Source organism: Pocillopora verrucosa, chromosome 10 (genome assembly GCF_036669915.1).
Source record: "Pocillopora verrucosa isolate sample1 chromosome 10, ASM3666991v2, whole genome shotgun sequence".
Lineage (NCBI taxonomy): Eukaryota > Metazoa > Cnidaria > Anthozoa > Scleractinia > Pocilloporidae > Pocillopora > Pocillopora verrucosa.
The window spans coordinates 20830286-20855131 of NC_089321.1; the positions used below are offsets into that span (position 1 = coordinate 20830286).

At 38.1% G+C, this 24846-nt stretch overlaps 1 protein-coding gene across 1 annotated transcript; it reads right to left on the bottom strand.

The window, feature by feature from the left end:
* Nucleotides 1–13297: 13297 nt before the first annotated feature.
* Nucleotides 13298–20200, bottom strand: LOC136283768 (tetratricopeptide repeat protein 28-like). The gene is made up of 8 exons (XM_066172965.1): nt 20134–20200; nt 19846–19911; nt 18722–18883; nt 17645–17722; nt 17078–17177; nt 15974–16237; nt 13735–15400; nt 13298–13430 (listed from the first exon to the last, which is right to left on the bottom strand). Exons 1-7 carry the CDS (start codon nt 20198–20200, stop codon nt 13747–13749), a joined length of 2391 nt encoding a protein of 796 aa, XP_066029062.1. The 3' UTR covers nt 13298–13430; nt 13735–13746.
* Nucleotides 20201–24846: the final 4646 nt, after the last annotated feature.

A 24846-nucleotide genomic window follows, 5' to 3' on the forward strand; every position in this document is an offset into this window, starting at 1 on the left:
TCATCTGGCAGCAATACCAAAGTGAGGTCAGGAAAGTTTAGAAGGCAAGCAACACCTCATCATGCTCCTCATAACTCTGTTCCACCCGAAACACACCCATCTGTTAGCCAGGGGCTGCCATCAAAGAGTGAAGAGAAAAAAGGGGTGCTGAAGTAAAAGGAAGCTTCGTAAAACTGTCAGATTTCAAATTGATGGACAGCCTGAGGTATTACATCCTGGTGTAGATGATGAAGAAGCACTGGACTCCTTGTCTGTGTTGAGAGATGAAAATTCATGTAAGTTATGTTTTGTTTTCCAGCCTCCCATGCTAAAGGAACATGGGCTCAAATTGGTTTTCTTCTTTTTTTCCTGTTGGATCTGGTTTGTTTTCAACAAACAGTTTAATTGTAAGACACCTTGGAACCCTGACTCATAAGCACTGAATAACAATCATAACATTACATTGTTTTATTCTGAATTACAACTATTTTTGTTAATTGTTGATATCAACTTTTTTGTTCAGTCTCAAGTGGAAGCCAGCTTCACTCAGAGTTGGCCAGTTATGTTGAAGAGGAACTAAAGTTTGTTGAAGATGAATTATTTTCTTCCAAAGAAGTCTGTTCAAAAGTTAAACTTGAAATGCAGAAAGCCATGTCATCAGGTTGGTGATCTATTTAGAACTGAGCCAGTCCTTGTTTGTTTGATAAAGTGAGGTGCCTTAGAATTTTAAATAACGCAATTAATATGTTGGATTCACATGTTGAGGCAAGTTTCAGAGCTTGCATTCCTTCATCAAAAAATAATGTAGAGTTCTTTCCCCCACTTATGAGCTATAATTCTTTTGCTCCAGGATCTTATTGGTAATTCTCGTTACTGTCTGCTCTGAGTACAATTCTTATGATGTCAAATTATTATTATTTATTATTATTTAACAATTTGCCTATAAGGCAGGTAAATTTACAATAGGACATAGGTTGTCCCCAACAAGTTAAATTACTTTTCCCTATCCCCTGCCAATAGACAAATTGAAACCCAACCCACTTACAACCCCCCATGCTAAGAAATAACAAAATACATAATCATTAACGAAATAAAACAAAAAGGTGGTTGATTAACATGTACAAGCATTAGGAGTGTTTAAATAACGACATTGTACACAAACGAATTTTAAAAAATGGATGTCATCTTGATTGAAAACTTTGCTATGACAAAATAAGGTAGTTCCTTTTTAGCACTTATATTACCCGGTAAGGTTTTCCAATAGTTACAGATTCTTACAAAAAAGGAATCTCTATAGGGTGAGGTTTTAGCTTTCATATTTTTGAGAAAAAGACCAGAGGCACCACGGCGTGAGTGCTCACTACAAAACTCATAGAGGTCATTTCTTTTCAGATCAATTAAACCTAATTTGCCTTTAAAAAAATAGACAATGTCCAGATTTTCCAGCCAATAGTTCAGGGGAAGTAAGTTCAGTTCTAATGTATGTTCCTTGTAAGAGAGGCCAGGATATTTGCATATGAATTGCGTGGCTCTGTGCTGGATGTTTTTGATCTTGAACATTAGTGTGGGAGATTGAGGAGCTCACAGTTGAAATGTGTAGCAGAGATGTGATCTTACCAGTGATAGATATAGGGTATTCACAAGGTCTCTTTTGAGGTCTCTTATACAGTTTCATTAAATCAAACCCATCATGGGATTGGCTTTTGCAACAACTGATGATATATGGTCTGTCCTTATTGGGTCATTACTTACAGTAACTCCCTGATTCATAGCAGATCAGACAACATTAAGTTCAGTTCCCAATATAGAGTACAATCTTTCTGGGCTTATCTGTTTTCTTGATATTCTTAGATTTAAGCATTTTGGTGGCTGGAAATAAATTTCATTTGTAAGAGACTAGTTGGTTAGACCATCAAGGTCTCCTTGCATTGGATGGCAGTAAAATCACTGCAGTTGACATTTTGGATTACTTTGAGTAATTTGGAATCATCCTCAAACATTGCCAATGTGCAGTGACTTCTAGCATTTGGGAAGTCATTAATATACAGCAAGAACAAGATGGGTCCCAGTATGGATCCTTGAGGGACACTAGACTTTAACAGGTTCCAATTTGAGACATATCCATTGAAGACCACTCGTTGCCTTTGATGGCTGACTGAGGTAGCTTTTAAACCAAGTGAGAAGAGGACCATGTAGTCACCAAACCAACTTAGTTTCTGGATCAGTTTGGTGAGGCAGACAAAGTCAAATGCCTTTGCAAAGTCTTACAGAATCATGCAGATCAGTCTCTAGACCAGCATTCAGATGTTTACCAATTTCATTGTGCAATAAGAGTAGTTGACTTACACAAGATTTACCTTTCAAGAAGCCATGCTGGAGGTCATATAGTTGGCATTTGATAAAATCAGTCAATATAGAAGCGAGATCAGAGAATTTGGTATTGGATCAGCTGATAATCTCCTGCCTATATTGTTTTGATATTGTAAGGAGGAATTGTGTCTTGGTCACTAACAGGAGAATCCCAAGACAGAATTTCTCCTTACTCTATCTGTACAATATCCTGCAGACAAGTGATGAGAATATAGGAAAATATCAATTATGGGATGAATAATTGATCTGATACCAGATTCTTCACATACTATAATGAGAATCATTTGGCAGACAGTAAGGAGAATTACTAATGAAATCTTGGGAGTTAAAAAAACAGGTAATCCCTTAACTAGAGACACTGAAAGTTGTTACACTTATTTCAGGTATTATAAGCCATGTTTAACTTAATCAGCTTCTACAATGTATTTGTCTACTTTTTGTCTGTAGACCGCAAAGAAAAGTTTGAGAGCTTAAATCAAAGCTGGCTCATATTGGATAGCTTCCATTCCAAAGCAATGAAAAGAAAAGAAGACCTTCTTGCCCTGTAAGTAATATAGACTTAGTTTAGAAATGAGATAAACACATCCCTTATGACCTAAAATGTGGCGTTACATTGTAATCCATGATCCAAAAACTCTGTACAAGTACTTATATATGTTTACCTACTGGCTTTGATATGGGATAATTGATCTACCTATCGTATATTGCTTAATTAGCTCCTCTGAATACCTTTTCATCATTGATGGCTTGGAAGGAAAAATGTTTGATTTAATCATCAAGCAGTTCCAATATTTGTCCTAATTTTGTCTTTAGGTTTTTTCAGACTTTTGTGGTTCTGTTAAACTAAAGGTTGTATTTAGCTTGAGGTAGATTTGCTTGATTTTCTGTTTTCCTTTCACCAATATAGTGACAAAGGAAAAAACATTGGAAATTGTCTTAACTTACTATGTTCAGATTTGAGACGCCTCTCAGAAGTGAAAGGTAACTATTTAGTTGTTTCTCCTCGTTTTTTCTCAGTTTAGTGTTATTTTAGACTGGTTTAGTGAGCTCTGATTCTTAAACCTTTACACCCCAACATAATTTTGTGTGTGTATATATATACTGCAAACTGTTCTCTTTACATTTCCTAAGGTGCTGACAGGTGAATTTGTTTAACAACCTTAATTTTCTTTAGAGAGTGATTATTTCCTTTATCCCTGTGATATTTTAAGTAGACATTACACGCTATTCACTCTTTAGGGTCAAAGGCATAAGCTAATTTGTAGATGAAGGAAACAAGATTTTGTAATTTGATTTTAGGGTGGTGGAAAACAGATCAAAACATAGCTCAAGAAAAAAGAGTGGCTGAGCTAGTTGATGCAATTTGTCATTCTTTAAATAATGGTGAGAAACAGTAATCTTTACTAAGTTGAAATGCAAGCTATTAATTGAGTCTAACAGTTCCTATGATAACAATCAATATTGTATCTTAATTAGCTGAAATTCAAGGCATACAGCTAATTTAATTTTCAGTGTTTTTGTTTATATAATCTAGCAATAAAACATACTGTCAATAATTCTGTCATATGAAGTGGTGCAGATGTTCTTATGTTGGTTTATTTTCCTTTTTTGCATTTCAGACTGAAGGAAAATTCATCTACTATTTTTTAATATTGATTATTTGTTTTTTGGATTCTTGTTAAAAAATTTTGGCAAGAATTGCCCAAAAACCTTTTACTTCCCTTTTTTCAAACAAGTTGTTCTGTAATAAGTTCATTTATAACAGTATCTTAAGTATGATTTTTCTGAAAATCATGTATGATATTGAGTGGTCTACATTCTGAGAGAAAAATTCTTTGATGAAACATTTTCTCTTCGGTTGTAAATAATAATTTGTAAATAGTCCAAAATGTGTTTTGTAAACAGGTCATCATGCATTCTTGTTGCAATCTTTTAATGGGATTTCAATTTTAAGAATTAATTTCTTCCTGCAGTCTTTATAAAGCCACTGTTGAAATAACAGCACATTCTAAATCCTTTTCCATAATTTGAAATGATGTACTTCAAATAGTTTTAATAACACAAACCTCCTGACTTAATTGTAAACAATATTTTGTAACTACCGGTAGTTCATGATATGTTTTGTGAAAAGTTTATCATCTGTACAATCTTTTGATACATACAATTTCAAAAACACTTTTTTCCTGCAATATTCATGAAGCCACTGTTAAAGTAGCACATTCCAAAATCGTATTTTAAAATATCTACTTCCAATAGAGAGTGTTAACAGTCATTCTAAGTGGTTACATGTGCGCATGTCATTTTAATTTATCGGTGAATCAATATCAGTGCTGATGTGAGGGAAGACATAGTAATAGAGACTGAGAGACAATCAGTGTGACGTCGATATATATTCAGATCTTAACCTCACAGAAATAATGACGTAATTGGTTCAACTTGATTCAAATCTGTGACATTTCACTCCTTCTTAATAAGTTTAGCTTGAAATTCTTTCTTGGTGCAGTTGAAGTCTTTTTTGTCAATCACACATAAAGTGTTTTCTTTGTTGCTTAACATTTTATATGTAAGACTCCTGTACTGACATTGTTATTGAGATCATTATGCAGTGGCTCCAAGCGAAAAAAAAAAAAACAGTTTAAAGTTTATGCTCCTAAATTCCTGTTGTTATTGGATGGTTTCCTGTATTTTTAGTACTCTTGTATCGACGTTACTACTGAGATCTGAGGCTTCAAAGTATGAAAAAATCTGTAATTATTAGTTGGTTAATTATCATTTTATTTTTTGATGTTGTTTTATGAATGTTGGTTTTGAGATAATTATGCAGTGGCTTCATATTATGAAAAGAAAAACCTGTAAGTTAAGAAATAATAAAATTTGTAAAGTATGTGATGATCATTGTTGTGTTCATGAGGCCATTTCGTTTAAGTGTCGAAATTGAAGTGATCCTTAATTGCGACAGTTTTACCTTACCACCCTCTGTGATTAGGCCAGAAAACTTGCCCCAAATGCAACACTAAGACTAGTCGCTGCTCACTTTTTCCTCGCGCTTTGGGAAGTTTGCTTAGCTTCATTAATAGCTCTAATTGGCTCCTTGACTGACCCTCGTGATCAAATTGGTTTTTTTCTTACAATATACATATATGTTACTTGCCTGCTTGGAGGTCCGTATGGTGAAAAACTGTGACCGAGGACTTGAAAATGCCGCCCGAGGCCGAAGGCCTCGGGTAGCATTTTCAGGGACCGCGCAGCAAGTTTTCGAGTGGGGGGGGGGGAGGGGCTAAAGAAGAATGCGTGAAGGAAAATTTTTTTGTTAAATTATTTTTTGTTTAATTTATTTTTATTCTTGCAAAAAAGTGGGGGGGCTTTAGCCCCCCCAGCCCCTCCCTCTGTGCGGTCCCTGATTTTGAAGACTGAGGTCCCAGTTTTTCACCATACGAACCGACCCTTAGGGTTACCTAAGTTAGGTTCGGATTGTTACCCTCATAGGCATTTCAGATTTGAACGATTCATGACCTTGTTCTCACGGTTTTGATGAAAATTTTAGCCAGTGTTTTCCAGTTGTGACTGGTTTATAAGGTCAACTGGCATAACTCAGATCGAGAAGAACTCAATCGAAACGGTGAGCGATTATTAAAAAAGCCAAACGGTTGAGATCTCAAAGAACTAAACTTTTTATTACTCAGAAAAAATCCTATGAAGGTGATTCCCTTGTTTTGCACTGCGCAACCTTTTCTGCGCATAACATTAATTGCGACATCCAAGATGGCAGCCGTTCTTCCCGCTAGCGTGAAAAGAACAGACAAGGGCCGCTTTTCCAGAGCGAAAGCTTTTATTCGTAATAAGAATGCCGCAAATCGGCTGAGAGTAAACATGTACTTACAGAGCAATAAGGTCTTTTTTCCTTTTGTTAAGTTCAGAACGGAACTTGTTGAGCGTCAACCAGTCGAGCGATAAGCTTTGAAACTCGGCTTCACAATCTACAAGCGGTAAAGAAGGCTGTATTTAATTTGTGTTTGATTAATTACACAGTCATGCATCACCCGACATATGTAGCAAAGGTATGATCGGATATTTAAACAGATCCGATGAGAGAAGAGCCTGTCTTCCATTTGACGAGGGGGAACATTTAAAAGGAGGTCCGGGATTTCAGTGAGTGGCCCTCGAAATTGACAGTTATACAAAAAATGGTCAATTTTTCCCTATTTTCATCTGCAAAACCACACCCCGAAGTTCCTCATTCACATTACGGGTGCAAGCTGCGGAAACGTCACTTCTCTTCGAAAAGCCGCACGAGAAAGTTGAGTTAAGTTATAAAGCTTGCTGGGCCAAATTGTTGTCAATACTTTGATTCGTAGAGTGGTAATGCCGCTTTAATTGAATTAATGTTAGTTTCGATGTCTTGGCTTTTTGTGCGATGTCAGCAAATACGTTCGTTCCCTATAATGCCCAGAGCAAAGAAAAAGAGGCGAGAAAACTAACCTTTAGTGTCCAGTGCCTCTCTCATCTCTGATTGCAATTTAACCATCACCTTCTGCAGAGCAAGCAGAAGTTCTGCATCCAGGTAAATGGGCAACTCTGAGCAATGATTCCTTGAATTGGAGGCTAAAAAGAATTTTAGAAGATATACGCGCTCAAATATTCAAAAGAGGAGGCGAATTTGATACTGAATCAGTTATATCCAGTTGAATCCATTCAATTTATTCATAGAGTGGCATTGCATCTGATGCAATTAGCAGATGCATCTTCAGATGCATTACCACTCTACGAATCAAAGTACTGGTAACAATCAAGAATCATTCTAAAGTTTACTTGCACGCAGATTTAAATGTTTCTAATGTCTCTTTTTCACGGTTCGGTAGATGAAGATGCACTACTTTACAGTACTTTTCCCTCTATAAGGTTTAGTGTGCACCATTCTTACAGAAAAAAGGAACAGGATTTGAGATCCCCTCTTCGTTTCAGTATTTTTAGGGAGCAGATACATAAAACTTACCATATCTGTCTCCACCCTGGTACTCTACCATATCAGTAACTTGCTCAGAGGGTTCAGCCTGCTTGAGAATTGGTCGCTCGTCAACATCTGTAAAATCTTTGGCAGTCGAAGTATCAAGGTTTGTTGATCCGACACTTGCAAAGCTATTATCCTTGTTTGTGCAAGGGAAATCGTCAGGAGAGACCTCTTTATCAGATGGGAATGACTGGGCCTTTGAGTCAGAAGAATCTGCTCGCCCACCCTGTTCTTCCTTTTCACTGTTGGAAATAAAACCTTGCTGGTTGCTCTTTACTTGCACCGCTTCTACTGTGGCAGTGTTCATCACCAACTGTCAGAAGTTTTGGTCGACTCCGAACACGAAGAGCTCTTTCCCTCATCGGAATCACTCCATGGATTGTGTTTGACTTTTAGACTCTTTTCATTTTCTTCTACGCCTTTGACGACGAGTGTTAGAGGGCTTGTCGCACATCTCTTCAGCATCACCGGGTGGATCGTCTTCCATTGGGTATTCTTCACTTTTCGATTCTTTCCGTTTTCTTCTAAGCCTTTGGCGACGAGTACTGGAGACCTTTTCCCTCGTGTCATCAGTATAATTAAATGGATTTTATCCATTGGATATTCTTCCCTTTTGGAATTACTTTTTCTTCCTCTGCGCCTTTGGTGAGTAGTTCTGAGGGTCTTGTCGCTGTTCTGCGACGGGCAGTCATTATCGGTGGCACTGCTGGAAATTGCAAACGGGTTCAGATCCTTTGGATATTTGCAAATCTCGTTTGTCTTTTTCTTAATAATACTCGGTCCTTTGCCAGCTGCATCGGATGCAATGCCACTCTTTTTTCCAGGCCGCTTGATAGTCGGTGGAGGGGGGCGAGGTTGAGCCGCCTGACGAGGACATGGTTGACGCTGTGGAGGGGAAGCAGGGCGGACAGGAATAGGACGAGACGGAGCAGATAGGGATGGACTGGTATGAGAAACGGTAAGGCTGTCAGAAGAAGGCAGAGGTGGAGGTAGATCTTTCCTTTTGACCTTTGTTGGTCCTGATCTTTTTTTATTGCTTCGACACGAAGCCTTCTGAGGACTATCCCCCTTAGTGTCAGCACCAGCTTTCGCTTCCTTCTTTTTCTCATGGTCTCCAACGACGCCTGACAATGGAGCACGTGGAGCAGCTTTGGCCTCTGTGGTGGCTTCTTTGAAACAGGCAGCACCACTGGTAACATCGCCATCACGCTTTTCCTTCCGGAAGCTTTTTAAGGATCCTGGACGCGACAATTTTCTGCTTTCTTCCTTGTCTGTAAGACTGTAGGATAATTATGAGGGTATAGTGAACTCATGTAATTTAAGACAGTGCCGTAACGACTCTAAGAGTAAGAAAGTAGAAATTAACTTAGTTTTTATGAATTTGCCTAGTAGCTAAGCATTTTCGCAAAATAGTGTTTCGAAAATTTGTGTTGTTTTCGTTGTCTTTACTCCAGTCAATTTCATTTTCCGAATCTCACCAATATTTTCAAGGGCTGTCCTGTGTCCTCGATTTCCGAAAAACACTCCATCGGCTTCTTAAAACTGAGATTTAGCGCGCTTCAATTAGACAAAAGAATCACTGGTTAAGTTAAAAAATTCATTGGGTCATTTCGTTTTCGTCTCGGACTTAAACAAACTGTGTGATATTTTCTTTCCTGTTCTGCATCTTGATTGATGTTTTCTTTCACCACCTTTAAAGAGCAGAGGGAAAAAACTTCCTGCTAAATCTATTACACCCATGCTTATCGGTGAACCTTTCCGATGACTCCTTTTTCTCCACTTACCATTCGTCTTTGGCACATTCCACAGTCGAAGAAGGAACCGAAGCTCTCAAGTGTAATTCTTGATGGTTTTTACTTCGACCTTTCTTTTGCATTTTCTTCCATGTGGTCAAAGCGATCATTCGCGTTTCAGAAGATCGATATGTAAAGCAAATACTAGATACTGAAAGAAAATCGCCTGAAAACCCTGAGACGTTTCAAAAATAAATAAAATGTTTGTAGTTTACTCGTTGGGTACATTGGAATGAATATAGATCAAAAGGTCTTGTGGTCTGCTTCATTTTCCTCTCAAAACGAGAATTGCACTCGACAGCGAAGTGAATCTAGTTCGTAAGACACGAAGACAACAAAAAGATGCGGTTTTTTCTACTTCCTCTCCTTCAGTTGAAAAAGTTTTCCCTCTAAAATATTTTCGTCTTTTTAATTTATCTTTCATCCTTTGTAACAAGAGAACTGCAAAGTTATAATTGCCAGAATAGCCATAAACCAGGCAGAGAAGAGTGGGTTCTTGGTGCTCCGTAGATGTATTTCAAATTGCAACCTTTTCCCTCTTCCCTCGATCCTTTCGGTGAGATTTGTGTATTCGTGTTTAGCGTTCGTGATCCAATCAATCAGCCAATCATGTTTAGAGAGCTTGAACTTGACATTGAGGTTGACGTGGACACTTTCACGGTAGTTGAGTATAGTTCATTGAGTTTTTGATTATCGAAACTTTTTCGCTTTTGCTTTTGTTTTTGATTCAAGACTTTATTTAGCAAATGTTCTTAATTTGATAAGTTTAGTACGTCTTTCTTTACATCGTTTGGAGTCTAGCCTCTTCATCGGTAAAAGAGGGTCTCGATGGGATTAACCAGATATCTGCTATTATCGAAAAATAACCGTTTCTCGTCTTCTTTTGGAGTGACCGATGGAAACTTCACAGAGGAAGACAGCATCACGCTGTTGTGATGATGTACATGTTTATTGATAAATTATCGGTGTTTAGATAGTTTCCTGTAAATCACCGACTTGAACAAAGAAAAAAAAAAATTAAAATTTAGCCAAACACACAAGTGACCTAAAACAGAAGCTTCACATGTAAGCTATTGGATTAAAGTGGGGTCCAGAACAGCAGACTAGATTAAATTCTATAAGATCTCCGCACAGTAAACTGAAAGGTTTTTCACCTTTTCATGTATCCTTCGTTGCAGTATTTCTCAGTCAGATCCTCGATAATCACTCGCTAATGGTTTTTTTTACGGCTATTGTTGCTTTTTTTCAGATAAAAATATGGATGGAAATGAAGAAAGAGACAAGAAACAAAGCGCGTTACCAAAACAGCTCCAAGAAAAGTTCATGACGACAGACAGTGCCGTTTTATGAAGAAAGAAACTCAATTCCGGAGAACATTACACTGATCTTGACAGTGTTAATTTTACCTGGCACAAAGACTACTTTGCCTCCTCTTGAGTCAACTTTGTTTCCGGTGTCATCAAATGTAATACATGTACGTGAAATATATTAACGAATTATTTGATAAAGAAAAATGAAAAGGAAAGAAGTGATACAGCATTATGTCCGGAAATTAATCACCTCGGGTTGTGTTCCTCTACTTTGGGCAGAGCCTACCTCCTAAGAATGCCCCAGAGATGAAGGGAAGATATGAGGTCTGTGGGCAAGAACTGAAACTCAAGGACTATATCAAACTCGAAAGAAACTCAGGCTACGTTCACACGGTAACGGACGAATTTTGGACGAGCGGACATTCTGTTTACACAAAACCGTGCGAAAGTTTCGTTCTGTTCAGATGGAACTAATAACAGGATGAATTTTGCGACATTTTTGAGTGTTTTACCGTCTCCTCATGTGCAGAATGCTTCTTAACCCAGAGCAAAATGGCGTCCAGTGTTTTTGCTGCTTCGACTCCTTCGATTTACAGATAGATGTGCAGCGTTTTTTACCTTGATTTACTGACATTATCAAGACACCAGCATGAGGTCGCCCACGTGCGTGACATGTTCGGTATGGCCTGCACATTTGCGAGATAATGTTATGCAATAAAGCTGTGATATTACCGAGCACCACAATCAATAAACCAACACGTTCCATCTTCGTATACAATTGTAAACATGTCATTTAGCCTAGTTACCACGCATCCATTTAAAAGCATGCGGGTGGGGAGACAAATCTATGGCTGTGAAAATCGTCAACACTGCGTGAAAAAAATATTGACGCGTCTCTTTCCAAAGCATATGACATCAATTTTAAGTTTAGTCGAACTACGTTTATTTTGAACATTTGTATTTATGCACCTGCGTAAACAAATTCATTCTTGATTCTTCGCAATTTCTTGATTTGCGTTTGGCTTAATGAAATGATATTGAAAGTTTTCTTGGAGGGAGTTGAAGGAGGCCGATTTAATATCTCTGAGTCTTCTAGTCCTTCAAGGTTTTTCACCCATTTAATAAATGGCTCAAAACTCAACGGCCACGCTCATGCGTTTATCGAATGGGAGGTGTCTATATAGCCGGTCTTTTTATTTATTGCTCATGCTAACTGATACGAGAAGAGTGCTGTAATATTAACTCTTTAACTCCCAAGATCTCGTTAGTAATTCTCCTTACTGTCCGCCATACAATTCTTATGTTGTCAATTTGGAGAATTTGGTATTGGATCAATTAATAATCTCCTAATTGATATTTTGCGTTATTCTCATCACTACTATGCTTGAAATTGTGTTGATATTGTAAGGAGAAATTCTCTCTTGGTCACTAATGGGAGGTAAAGGATCAAGAGTCCTTCACTAGTATGATCGGAGGAGCTGTAAAGTAGGTATAGCACTACACTAGTCTGTTCAATGTTATCTAAGTCTACTGAATGTCATTTGAGGCGTTAAGAGGGAATTTATGTGGAGATGGGTTTTCACTCTTGATGGTTATAAACTTCTGATGGAAGTTTCTTCAATTTTCTGGACCATTTGTAGATTGACGAGTGAGTTACTTTGCAAATTTGGCGGAGTTAGGGAAAATGTGAGTAGAACATCTTCTTTAAGCTTGACGCAGCACTAAACTCACCACGGGGAGTTAGAGCCATGAGATAGCTGCTAACATTCCAGTTGTTTTTTTAAGAAGTGTGCTTTGCTGCTGTCGTTACTTTTTGTTATGCTGAGATTTTTTCCTCTCCCACTGTAGCACATTCCCGTAAATAAATTTCAATTCTGTTGCTCTGTAATTTAATAAACAGCATTTAATGTCACTTCAATCAAATTTAGCAAAAAAATCATTAAATGGGTCAATAACCCAATAAAAGTGACTGATTACATTATTTGACTACAACTTCCTTGTACTTATTGAAATTCTCCTCTAAATGTTTCATAAAATACACATTTTTAAAACTGACCAATGAAAACAACAATAAAAAAAGGAAACTCCTCTTTGACTTCTCGTTTTGCGATTGGAAAATTAGTTTTAACAGCATACTCAAAATATATTGTAATCCTGATGCATGAAAACTTTATCGCTTTCGAACGCACCCGGGAAAAATCTGTCGAAGTATTGGGAAAAATAATTTTAAATACTGGCTATAAACGCAAAAAATCTGTTTATTTAATTCCGAAAAATCCAATAATCGTGAAACAGAAACTAATTATAACTTGGTAAATTTCCTCCAAATGTTAATCACAATTTCCATTCAACTGAAAGTGAGATAATCGAACGATCACTCAACTGATTATTCTCCAATTTCTATGAAAACGTTTACACATGCACATGGTTTTGACAGCTGTATATCAGCCATAAGACAAAAACCGATTAAGAGAAAAAAATTATTAAAAATATTTTAGGGAAAACGGCGTTTTCCAGGTGCTTTTTTAGCTTAAACGGAAAATTAATATAACCGGCCCAAAAACTTGTTTATAGATAACAAACTCACTCATGCTTGATGAAAAATTTTTTACATAGCCAGTCATAGTATTTTCCCGAAACTGCTTTTGAAAAAATTACTTTTAAGCTGGTTCGAATCAGATATTAAAGATAAAAAATACTGCAAAGTCTTTTTTCTTCGATGTGTCCAAAATCCCTATAGCTTAAAAGAACATTTAAGATAATAAGTAAATTATCAACTTGTGAAAGAAGAGAAATCCTTACGGACTCTAAAGGCTCTTTCTATTCTGCTTGCTTTGCATAGAAGTCTCTTACAGAGATTTTATTGGTATTCCTGTGGTTTCTGTTCCAAATGTCAACGTTTGTAGGCAAAGGTTTATTTCCTTGGGTATCGTCATCTCTATGATACCGCTCCAATGCTCGGTCCCTGAACTGAAAAATAAAAGAACCACAATAAGGGAGAATCTTTGAGTTTACATAACATTTTTCATTCGGTTGTACGACAAGAAACGATACACTTCACAACAATTATTATCAATCTTATTTTCTATGGAAAACGTTTTCATCGTTAAGTCTATAAAGTGTCGACTCAATTGTAAAGTATCTCAATTTCTTCGGGAAAAAAAAGCAATTCTTACCCACTAGACAACCAGGCACCCGTGCTAAAATATATAACCATACAATTTTGATTAAAAGCTACGTTGAATTGCATAAATGTTATGAAAAGAATAATTACATGGATCAGCAACTAGATGTCCTTGATATCAAGTTTGACGTCATCACCAATGAGTACAAATGGTGCCCAGTACTTCACCTCCTTGAACGTTCCAGATTCTCTCATACATCTCATGGCCTGATTGAGAGCTTCACTTGCCTTCTTGCCTTTAGCGAGTGCATCGTAAAAGAAACTCATGAACTCCAGGGTTCCTTCGTCATCTAACGCCCACAAGGCTACCACAACAGATCTAGCGCCCGCACCCAGGAATGCTCGGGCGATGCCGACCACACCCTCAGCCATGACCTCCCCACGAGCACTGTGACAACAGCTTAGAACAACCAGTTGCGCCCGCAGCCCAGCTTCCATGACATCTTTCATCGTTAGTAGATAGTCCTTTTCTTCAGGCTGAGTGGTTTCTCTTGTAGTGTTTGGTGCCAAGATAACTTCCCCAGTTTCCATTTTACCATGCGCTGCAATATGTACCAAAGCCACTGATGACAGTCGTTTTAACACTTCTTCTTTTGTTGCCATCTCTCCAGTGAGGGGGGAAATACTGAGAATTCGTCCAATCATTTCCGCTTCTTCTCTTGCTCCCGGAAGTTGCACCAAACGTCTTCCCTGATAAATGATCTCTTTGAAACATGGGTCGCCAACAAGCAATGCACCACTCTTCATGTGGAACTCAGCTGGGGAATCATTAATTAGTCGTAAGGTCGTCAGGGAAGGAAGCACACGAATTCTGAATGAATCACTCAGATAAGTGGAATTTGAGTCCTCCAATGCCGCGTAAGGCACAAGACAAAATGGACCCTCAGGAACAAATGTAAGCTCGTTGCCTTTGATCAGATCAGCAATAGGAGTAACGATGATGTCATAAAGCTTCCGTAGAGCACTTAATTGTAAGTTCCTTACATCAACTTGAATCATATCGTTCGCCACTTTCTCCGGCTTCGGCGAGTAATGAGGAGGATTTTCGCATGCAACAGCATCTCTTGCACCAACCTCTTTCAAGGCAGTTTTGTTCAGTTGCTTGATGAAAAATTCCAATTCCTTCTGATACTTATAATTGTTCACATGTACCTGTCTCGACTGGATATTATCGTCGCTAAGGATAACCCAGAAGTGAACGTAAGGTCCACTGATGGCTATAAAAATTGTACTTGATGGAACAAAACTAAGGAGAGCGAACGAAAAATCTCTGGTCTGATATTTTGAGGTGAGTAGATCTCTCAGAGCTTGAGCGCGTACTTTCTCTGCGGTGAAAAGAGCATCAACAACTTCACCTTGGATTAGATTTACACGCCACAAGCCTATGTATGCACTCTTATGCTGATCACGATAAGTAATCTTCCACTGATCATTGAAATGCAGACTCGACCTGATACTATCAAACACCTCTACACTAGAGTGAAAGCAGTCAAAGGCCCTCTTTAGTTTACCTTGACTCTCAAAACTTTCTCCAAGGAAAGAGAGTGAGAATGCCTCGCTGGCCTTGTGTCCCACTTCTCTAGCAATTTCTAGAGCACGTTGATGGCACTCGATTGCTGTTTTGAACTGTCTTAGAAAATAATAAGCGCAGCCGAGATTGCCATAACTTGTTCCCTCTCCGGCCTTGTGTCCCACTTCTTTAGCAATTTCTAGAGCACGTTGGTGGTACTCGATTGCTGTTTTGAACTGTCCTAGACTATAATAAGCGCAGCCGAAATTGCCATAACTTGTTCCCTCTCCGGCCTTGTCTCCCACTTCTTTAGCAATTTCTAGACCACGTTGATGGTACTCGATTGCTGTTTTGAACTGTCCTAGACTACGATAAGCGCAGCCGAGATTGCCATAACTTGTTCCCTCTCCAGCCTTGTCTCCCACTTCTTTAGCAATTTCTAGAGCACGTTGGTGGTACTCGATTGCTGTTTTGAACTGTCCTAGACTATAATAAGCGCAGCCGAAATTGCCATAACTTGTTCCCTCTCCGGCCTTGTCTCCCACTTCTTTAGCAATTTCTAGACCACGTTGATGGTACTCGATTGCTGTTTTGAACTGTCCTAGACTATCATAAGCGCAGCCGAGATTGCCATAACTTGTTCCCTCTCCGGCCTTGTCTCCCACTTCTTTAGCAATTTCTAGACCACGTTGATGGTACTCGATTGCTGTTTTGAACTGTCCTAGACTACGATAAGCGCAGCCGAGATTGTCATAACTTGCTCCCTCTCCGGCCTTGTGTCCCACTTCTTTAGCAATTTCTAGAGCACGTTGATGGTACTCGATTCCTGTTTTGAACTGTCCTAGACTACGATAAGCGCCGCCGAGATCGCCATAATTTGCTCCCTCTCTGGCTTTGTCTCCCACCTCTTTAGCAATTTCTAGAGCTCGTTGATGGTACTCGATTGCTGTTTTGAACTGTGCTATATCATAATAAGCTTTTCCAAGATGGCTACAACGGATTCCTGCTTCGGCTTTTCCTATCTCTACTGGAACCAGAAGTTTTTTTCTCTCGTCAATCTTGAAACGGGTCAAGAATAAATGGCTGATGACGTGAAGTGAGAAAGTTTCAATAATAATGAGAATATTATACAACCGGTTGGGAAATTTTTTGTATATGACTGGCCAGGAGCAGTAGTATTTTAGTCAAATTCGAAACACTTATATGTTAAAGTAGCATTTTTAATGGTATATGAAATTATGTTGTTTTTAATTTTGAAACAATGGCTGAAATAATTTCCGATTGTGAGGCGAAAGAACTGCAAGAGCGTAAGGAAAACGCAGCAAATGTAAACATCAAGAAAAGCACGATGTGGCCAACAGTCTGGAAGAAGTGGGCTGAAGCGAAAAGATTCAGTCCAAATATTTTGAGCCACGAGGTCAAGAAATTTGATATGAATCTGAAGAGCTTATTAACTGAGAAAAAAGGACAATTTCGTGCAATGAGCCACACAGTTTGCGGGTATTGGTAACATCCCTGGAAGGTCATTTAATTTTGAAAAATCACTCGGGGTGTTGTTCCTAAAATATCCCATAGTAACCATGTTGTTCCTAAAATACCCCATAGTAACCATGTTATTCCCCATTAAAACCTTGGAATTGGACATACGTGTCTAGCGGGGGTTTATCTGGATGATTTGCTATCTTAACAATACTCTTAATAGAGTGAGTATTACGAGCTTTCTAATAGCAATTATCTGTTTAGTTTCGGGCGTCCTGCTGTTTTTGTTCTAGTGACGCAGATGAGGAGCATTCTGTTTAATCGCTGGGAATTCCATATTATGGCCCCTTCTGTTCAGTAAAGTTTTGTGGGATAATTGAAATGATCTTTGAAAATATTGTAGTTTCTAATAGGTGTCAGTGAACACTGCCTGCATTGCCTTACGCATCACATTTGAAACACTCGTCAAAGGATACGGCCAATCCCATCTGCAACCAGCTCCTTATCTCTTCAAACAAGGATAGCTCGACGCAAGCACTGGCTCCTGAGAAGGTAATAATAAGCGTCGCAAGGTAAATAATTCACTACCGTCAACATCTAAATGTATCCAGAATATCGACTCACACCCCATTCACACTAGCAAAACATGTTTAGTTAAACATGGTTTTCTGACTGAAAATCAGAAACAGAGAACTGGAAAGCTGAATTTTCCATCTAAGTAATCGCTAACTTGTATTTCAAATGTGGTACATTTTAATTCGATAAACATGGGTTCGTGGAGCTTCTATGAAGAACAAAAATCAGACCGTGTTTGACAAAACAGCTTTAAATCATGTTTGAGCTTTCGATAGGTTTTGACTTGGTTTGGAAAATACTTTTTACCTACGTGGCAGATATTGATGCGTTAGATATCATAGACACCCGAGGTACAGTTAGCTGCCTTAATCTATACAGCTCCCTTGGAAGAGATCTCAAAAAAGAGGTTAGATGACTCATAGCTGAAACACGCACCTTTCTTTATCGCTTTGATCAAAGTGGGTTCCAATTGAACGGCAACTGTTGCATCATTAAGACATTCTTCGTAGTTTTCTGTGGAATTCAATAATTACCTGTGAGTCGTCATCGCACGTCGATTTGCGTGCTAATAATACACATGGACGGTTAAGAATATATGAAAGTCATATATTTGAACTGCGGATAAAGACGTGAATGAAAGTGATCCTCGCAGTAATGTGCACTACTTAGGCAGTAGTGAAAATAAGGCCTGGAAAAAATTCAGGCCTGTACGGGATTTGAACCCATGACCTCTGCGATACCGGTGCAGCTTCGAAGGGATCGACGTATTAAAGAGCCATGCACTTTAAGACAAACAAATGCTATAAAAAACGAAATTTCCAAATCCAAATCATCTGTTCATCTTTATTTTGATGTTCAAGGTTGCAAACAACAACAATAAATGTTTTTGTTCTTATTACTAAGCATCTCGTTTCCTGGCGGAAATTTTAGCTAAAAAGCTTGGAATATCGTAGTCAGATAATGCGGATATATAAGAGATGTTTAAAAAGTTTGAAGCAAATTATTGAGGAAAAAGCCTTACTACTTTGGCAACAATTGGCGAGCCATGACACGAAATAAAGACACTAAAAAGGGAAACAGAGTCGTATTTTTGCTTGTACATTTTATCTAGTAATCACATTACGTTTGGCGTGCAATTTGGAATAAATTAGCACTCGTAAATTTTTAACGACTACAAATTGCACTCGCCCTAGTGCTTGATTGGCGAGGTTGGACGTAATGCCGTGTAAGAGGGCTATAATCTTGGATTATTAAAATATGCAATAGGGACTTCTCAAAAATGCAATGAAAGATTACTTAAGAATTGTTTCTTTTAAGGAGCATTTCCGCGTATTTGTTATACATGAAATGCTCATTTTGCCGATTTTACTTGGGTTATGAGGTGAGGAAAGATGCACAAAGTGCAGGAAAGACAACAGGAGTGGGTAATATCCTGTTTGAAATGGGTACAGATTATGTATTTCGTTATTTCGGCTATGTAAAGATTTTAGAAGTTTCAAAACTAATGCTTACCCAAATGGAAATAAGCTGCTGCCCTGTTGCTGTAAAGCTTGGCGTTCAGCTGTATATCTTTGCAGTTCACTTGAAGTCCTTCCGTGTAGAAGTTTATCGCCTCCTTAGTTTCTCCTTGTTTGTATTTCTTGTTACCTTCCTCGAGACATTCTTTTGCTATGCCTGAAAATACATCGGCTTAGTGTTAATAAGTTAGTGATGAATAAAGCGACCCTAGACGGATAATGCAAACTTTTGCTTAACAAAGTAGATTGTAAGTCATAAAGAAACCTAAAATTCTGCCAAAATAAAAGGAATTCGGAAACGATTATTCGCGCATTTAACTATTTGCTCACGTAAAATAAACTCAGTAAATGGGAGTCTTAACTGTAGCACATCTACTGAGTTTAATTGAATCGATTGTTATTTCGGTCGTGGATATTTCACAGAAACCTCTTCTATACTACTAACTGAGGATTAGCTCGATTAGGAGGCATAAGTGAAATCTGATGAAAATATGGTCCTTCCACTTTGTTGTTCTCTTGACAGCCGTTCTTTGGAGTGTTACGCTACGTCCCCCTCTGCAAAAATCCTAAACACGGATGCGAAGGGAAATAGCGGTCAACCTTTGGGCATGCGCAAGGGGATCAATTCAGACCGGCTGCGCACCAATTTCCCGCGCAAAAATGAGAAACACGATCGCTGTCTTGCAAAATAAGAAAAAGAAAATTGAAACATTCATCTGAAATCTGGGAAAGGAAACAAAAGTAGAGAAAGGGAAAACTTAAGTATTTTTGTTTCCTGTTGATTTACCTTTCTATTTTGAGGTCTACCAAAATAGTTATACGGTTTTGAAACAAGATACGTGACTGACTGTCTTTTTTGGTTCTTTTCAGCTCTTGTGAGACAACTTGGTTCTGATAGCCTTGATGCACCTCACCTAGTTTTGCAATATCGGTAAACGTGCAGACGTTTGACCGCTGTGCTTTGCGTTTTAGACTATCGATTGTGAGCTTCCAAGAACTTTATATTCCGAGGAGTTGACAAATAATTTGAGATAAATCAGGACTTATGAAATTATTCATCCATGACTGGAGACTTAAAAAAATACCTAGGGGCGTATCTCAAAGAATCTAATCCCTCACCTCTTAAAAGGTCATCATATACACCAAGTTTTGTTTCACTTGAAGTAACTTGACTTTCGTTTGACGCTGAAATTAACAAAAATATACTTTTTTATTTTTTTATTTATATGTGCAATTCCAACCGGTGCTTTAGTTCGCTTTTTCCCTTTTCGTTCGCTGGAAAACCAGAGTTTCATTTGTTTCCTAAAACCTTCAAGTGTAAACGGTCCAAAAAAGCTGCACCAAACAAAACATGCAATTACTTACTCGATTACCATATAGCCGTCTTACTGAATTGTTTTCTCTCACCTGTGACTGGAAGCTCATTGTTTAAGTCCAGATCCTTTCCTGCTGTTGGGGGATCACCTTCCGCCATAGCTGGAAAATAAAATGAAATTGATTGTACTGCGCTAAAGAACATCGTCAAAAAATAAAAAAGTTGACGCAAATGAACGTAATTTAAAGAGAGCACAATAGACCACCTGTGTCTGATACTAATATATAACAAAAGAATGAGAATTTCAAGGTTTTCGTCGTCACACTACTGTGGTCTCGTGACCACACGAGTTAAATTCCACTTCTAATTTCATGTTTGTTTGTTCGTTTGTTTGGTTGGTTTCGATACATCGTTCAAGGCTCTCCGTTTCTAAACATGATCAACCTAATTGTACTCAAATAAGCATAGAAAATTCTTTATTTTAAGAGAATTCTTGAAAGTTGTATGCGTCGATTAATTTAAAGTTTCAACATTCCCTTCTAAGGCAATATCTCTGGCATTTAAACTTTTGAAGATTCGCTCTTTAAAATTCCCCCCTGGGCCAAAATTGCGTTCAAATGCCATATCCAACCGCCAGATTTGATGGTCAGTGCTCCTTTTAAAGAAAAAATCATCAAAAAGAGAGAAAAGGCATGGTGCCTGGCCTTATCTTAAAAATGTGAAAGATCATGATGATGCAGTTGCCTCCAATACTGAGAGCGTTGTGCTGGTGTGAGCGCAAATCAAATTTGTATCTCCTCTATGACAAAAATTGAAACTTGAGAGTACTCCGCTGGAGAGACTTGACAGTTTCGGTTCAAATTTCCCACTTCAACCGGGCACGTCTCAAATCCTGCACTCCCGGAGTGCCTTCTGTGTCAAATTCCCCACTCCCTGGGTATGGACCACTGTCAAATACCCGAAGGTTGCTGGGGAGGGGAGGGGGATGTCACCGCTTCGAGTTGAACGGCGCATTTTACAAACGCTGAACACAGTCAGGGGTTTGTACAACTATCACAAGTTCTGCCAACGCCCCTATTAACGCGGCCTATTATACAAAGAAAAGTGTTTCCAGATGGCCATCTAAACCTACCTATCCGTCAATTGGAGCGAGAGAAGGATTTAAATTACTTTATGTAGTGCCTCGAAAAATTTCCAAAGCTCTGGTTAGTTTAAGTTGTCAGTGTGTTTAACCAAAGTCAAGAGTTCGAGAGAATTAAATATTCCACAAATTTTCGTTTCGAGGCGCTCAGTAATTATGAATGATCTGAAGCCACAAGCCCTTTAAAAGATTGTTGGGGAAAGTCTTGTTTTTTCAGTTCGCTTTTATTTTGATCCAAAACTCTCTCAGTAAGATGTTATTTGGAGGGACTGGATTAATGACACGACTTAATCTTTTCATCGGGAAAATTTGTTATCAGTATGGTATTTTAGGGTTAAATTTTTTCACTTTTGTTAGATCTTTTTGACGTTACCCTAATTTCCCCTCTATTATTATATTTTCCTGTGTAGTGAGACTCACGAGCGAGCAAAACGAATCTTGTGATCGGCTATCCTAAAGGGTAAAATGTGCTTTCCCTGGACTTCCATAAATGAACTCGCAAAAAAGAAATAATTTGCTTGTAACCGGTCCAATACTTTGTAATTTTGTAACCAGACGTTTATTTGCCATAAAAAAAGGGTTTTGCAGCAGTTTTAGCTACAACGGGGCCGAAATTTTGTCTCCATGTTAGTCAAAATAAAGACAACCATAACGAGTACATATGTTACAACCTCTTGGTTTGTATAATTTTTCTATGCAATAAATCCTTTATTGACAAAGCCTTTGTCTCCCTCTTTAACAATGCAGAGAAGGAACTTGGCCGATATACAGCCTTCTTACGCTCGGGCTCGAAGAGTAGCGCAACTATAGGGGTATACGTGTAATGAACTTCAATATAGATGTTTTTTAGTACCTGTTAAACTGCCATCCTCTGAATCCGTTTATCCTCCAAAATATGTCGTTTTTATTTTTGCATGCCTAAAAATATCAAGAATAATATGTTTTGCTTTATTACATTTATTACATTCGATGAAAATATGAAAGATTTCATATTCACGAGTAAATACCAAATTCCTTCTAATGTCTAGTTTAGAGATTAAGATTGCTCTTCTACTTCACGCAAGTTCGTTTAATTGCTTGTTTCTTCGTTTTGGTCTTGTTTGATACTATATATATATGTATCTACATATTTTAATATTTTTGTATTCTGATTAGTTCATCCTGCGATTTAGTCATTTATCTTTCGGTGGAGAGCACTCGCTATTCGCAGTTCAAAATCCCCTTTCTTCTCTTAGCAGTACAGACTCCACCAAAGGCAAATGAAATTGAATCGAGAAGGATGAAGACAACCCTCGAGTCATATTATTTTTGTACCAAGAGCACATGTTCTTTTGATTGCACAGATTTATTTTATAAGAATAATTTCACCCATAAAACCACAACAATATTACATGTGCTTCCCTTGTTTTTCTTATGAATTTTCTCGCAAAGATCCCAACCTATTAATCTAATTCTCACCTTCAGCTCTGACTTGTGAAATGTGATTTCCCTCACTGGTGTGTAACAAAATGATAAACTTGGTAACAAGAGCAGTTTCGAAGAAGCTGAATATTATTATGAGCTTGTCGAACTGGAAACAGAAAATGATGCATTACTCGTCATGGATTTATTTTTTGGGCATCGTATTTCACTTTTCAATCGCCAATTTGGGACTGGACGTCAAATAAATTCATAACTTTTCACTTTCGTCAGAGCGGAGTATGGCACAAATATAAATGTAACGCTGTGTCTAAATGCCCGGCAGCCAAGCCCTGTCTTATGGACTAAAGGTCTGACACTCAGAAATGCTATCGAAAGGTTCTTTTAAGCTTCTTAAGAGTATCGCACCTTAATCCATGCAGATGTTTATTTAGAAATGTCAACGGATATCAAAAGTTGTTATTTCTTTTTTAGCAAGCGAATCTTAGTCGAGTCTCACGTGCAGAGCGTTTGATGCGCTCGTGAAGTCATTCCTAGACCGTTTCCGGTTTACTGTCACGTGCTCGTTACAATCAACATCAAGGAGGCATCAAGAGCCGTCACGCGACAAGCAAGAGCTGCCAGTAGCTACTGTTAAGAATAACAAGCAGAAATAAAACCCCTCGAGAGAGGCTCAAGCGCATATTATTAAGTTAACACGGACCAAGAATTGCGATACTTTTTTCATGTGCACCAAATTAAAAATAATCACCTGATGGCAAGCAAACATGAAGCACACTTGAAATAGAAATCTCTCCGTGACTTGATTTTACTTCATACCTTAAAGACATCGAAACCATTTTTTTACAAATCTTCAAATGAAGAATTCAGGAAGTTAGAAGTGAACCCTGTATTAGAGAAAACAGTCTCATTTGTTTCATTTTTTGAGGTGTTTTATCAATTCCAATGTAATTCTCTCAACAGAAATAAAGGACTAAGTATTAACAAGAGAATGTAAATTATTTTATTCTCGTAACATTACAAATAAATTGGTATAATTTAGGTTGCTTACGTTAAAAATTTTAAATGGCAGCGGCAGAAAGAAAATTTTGGTATTCATTGGCCGTTTTCCCTCCCCCCCTCTCCGGTAAAACTATCAAAAATTATTTAACTTCGGCAACTTCCTACGCCACAACACAATGCTGTGCTTGTATATATATTCTTTAGATAAATATTCTTTCTTAGCCCAAGTTCAAAGAAGACAAGGAAGAGTCGTAAAACAGGCTGTTACAAGATATGGTGATTGACATGATTCTTTTTGGCTAATAGATATTTATTTTTACTGAACAAGGTTACAATCCTTGACAAAATTGTTGAAACTTTTCCCCCTCACCCTTCTTAAACGCCTTGTCGATTTCGGTGACGGAAAAAAATTGGACCGTCCTACAGAAATACGAAAAAATTATACTCAACATCGAGAGGTGTTGGGGTGTTTTAATAAAGCGTGATGTGGGTTGCAAACGCAAGTTGACCAATAGCTAACTTTCACGGAAGACTGAAGTGAGATCTTTAATCATCGGATTAGATCGACGGGAGCTCGTGGTATCGTGTGCTTGTCTGCTGTTTAAAGTTATATTTATATACGAGGCGTTCGAGAAGTTCTAGCGCAATCAAAATTACTTCCTTCTTATATCAGGGAAAAATGAAACTTTCTGATGAGCATTTCCGTGATTGTAACTCTCTCGAAATTGAAATTAAGCGGTTTGTAAACATTAGCCTCGTTCCGTGTAATGAACACAATTAGATCGTCGATGCGCGGAAATATTCAGCCACATATCAGCTGGCATTTCGATAAATTCAATTATATTTCATGATAAAATTGGTAAATCTTTGGCTGTAACACATTTCTTTGTTATATTCGACAGGACCTGAAAAACAACATTCAGAGGGCAGCCGTCGGTGACACTAGTTTATATTGCTTATATTAACTTTCGATGACTGTCTATTCTGAGATCGTCCCAATACATGCAAAACCGAGTAATATATCACTACAGCTCCAGAGGCGAAAACAGAAGCACTCAAGCAGAGATTAACAAGTACACAATTCTCAGCGTCATTTGTGCAGTACCTCTCACTCAAAAGCTACACGGAATTTATGCTCATTGCAAGTTCGTTTTAGGATTATCAATCGTAAACTGTTCGTCCTATTGAGTCCTGTATATTAAATCAATATGACACAAAGCCAAAACCGTCTAAGTCGCTAGAT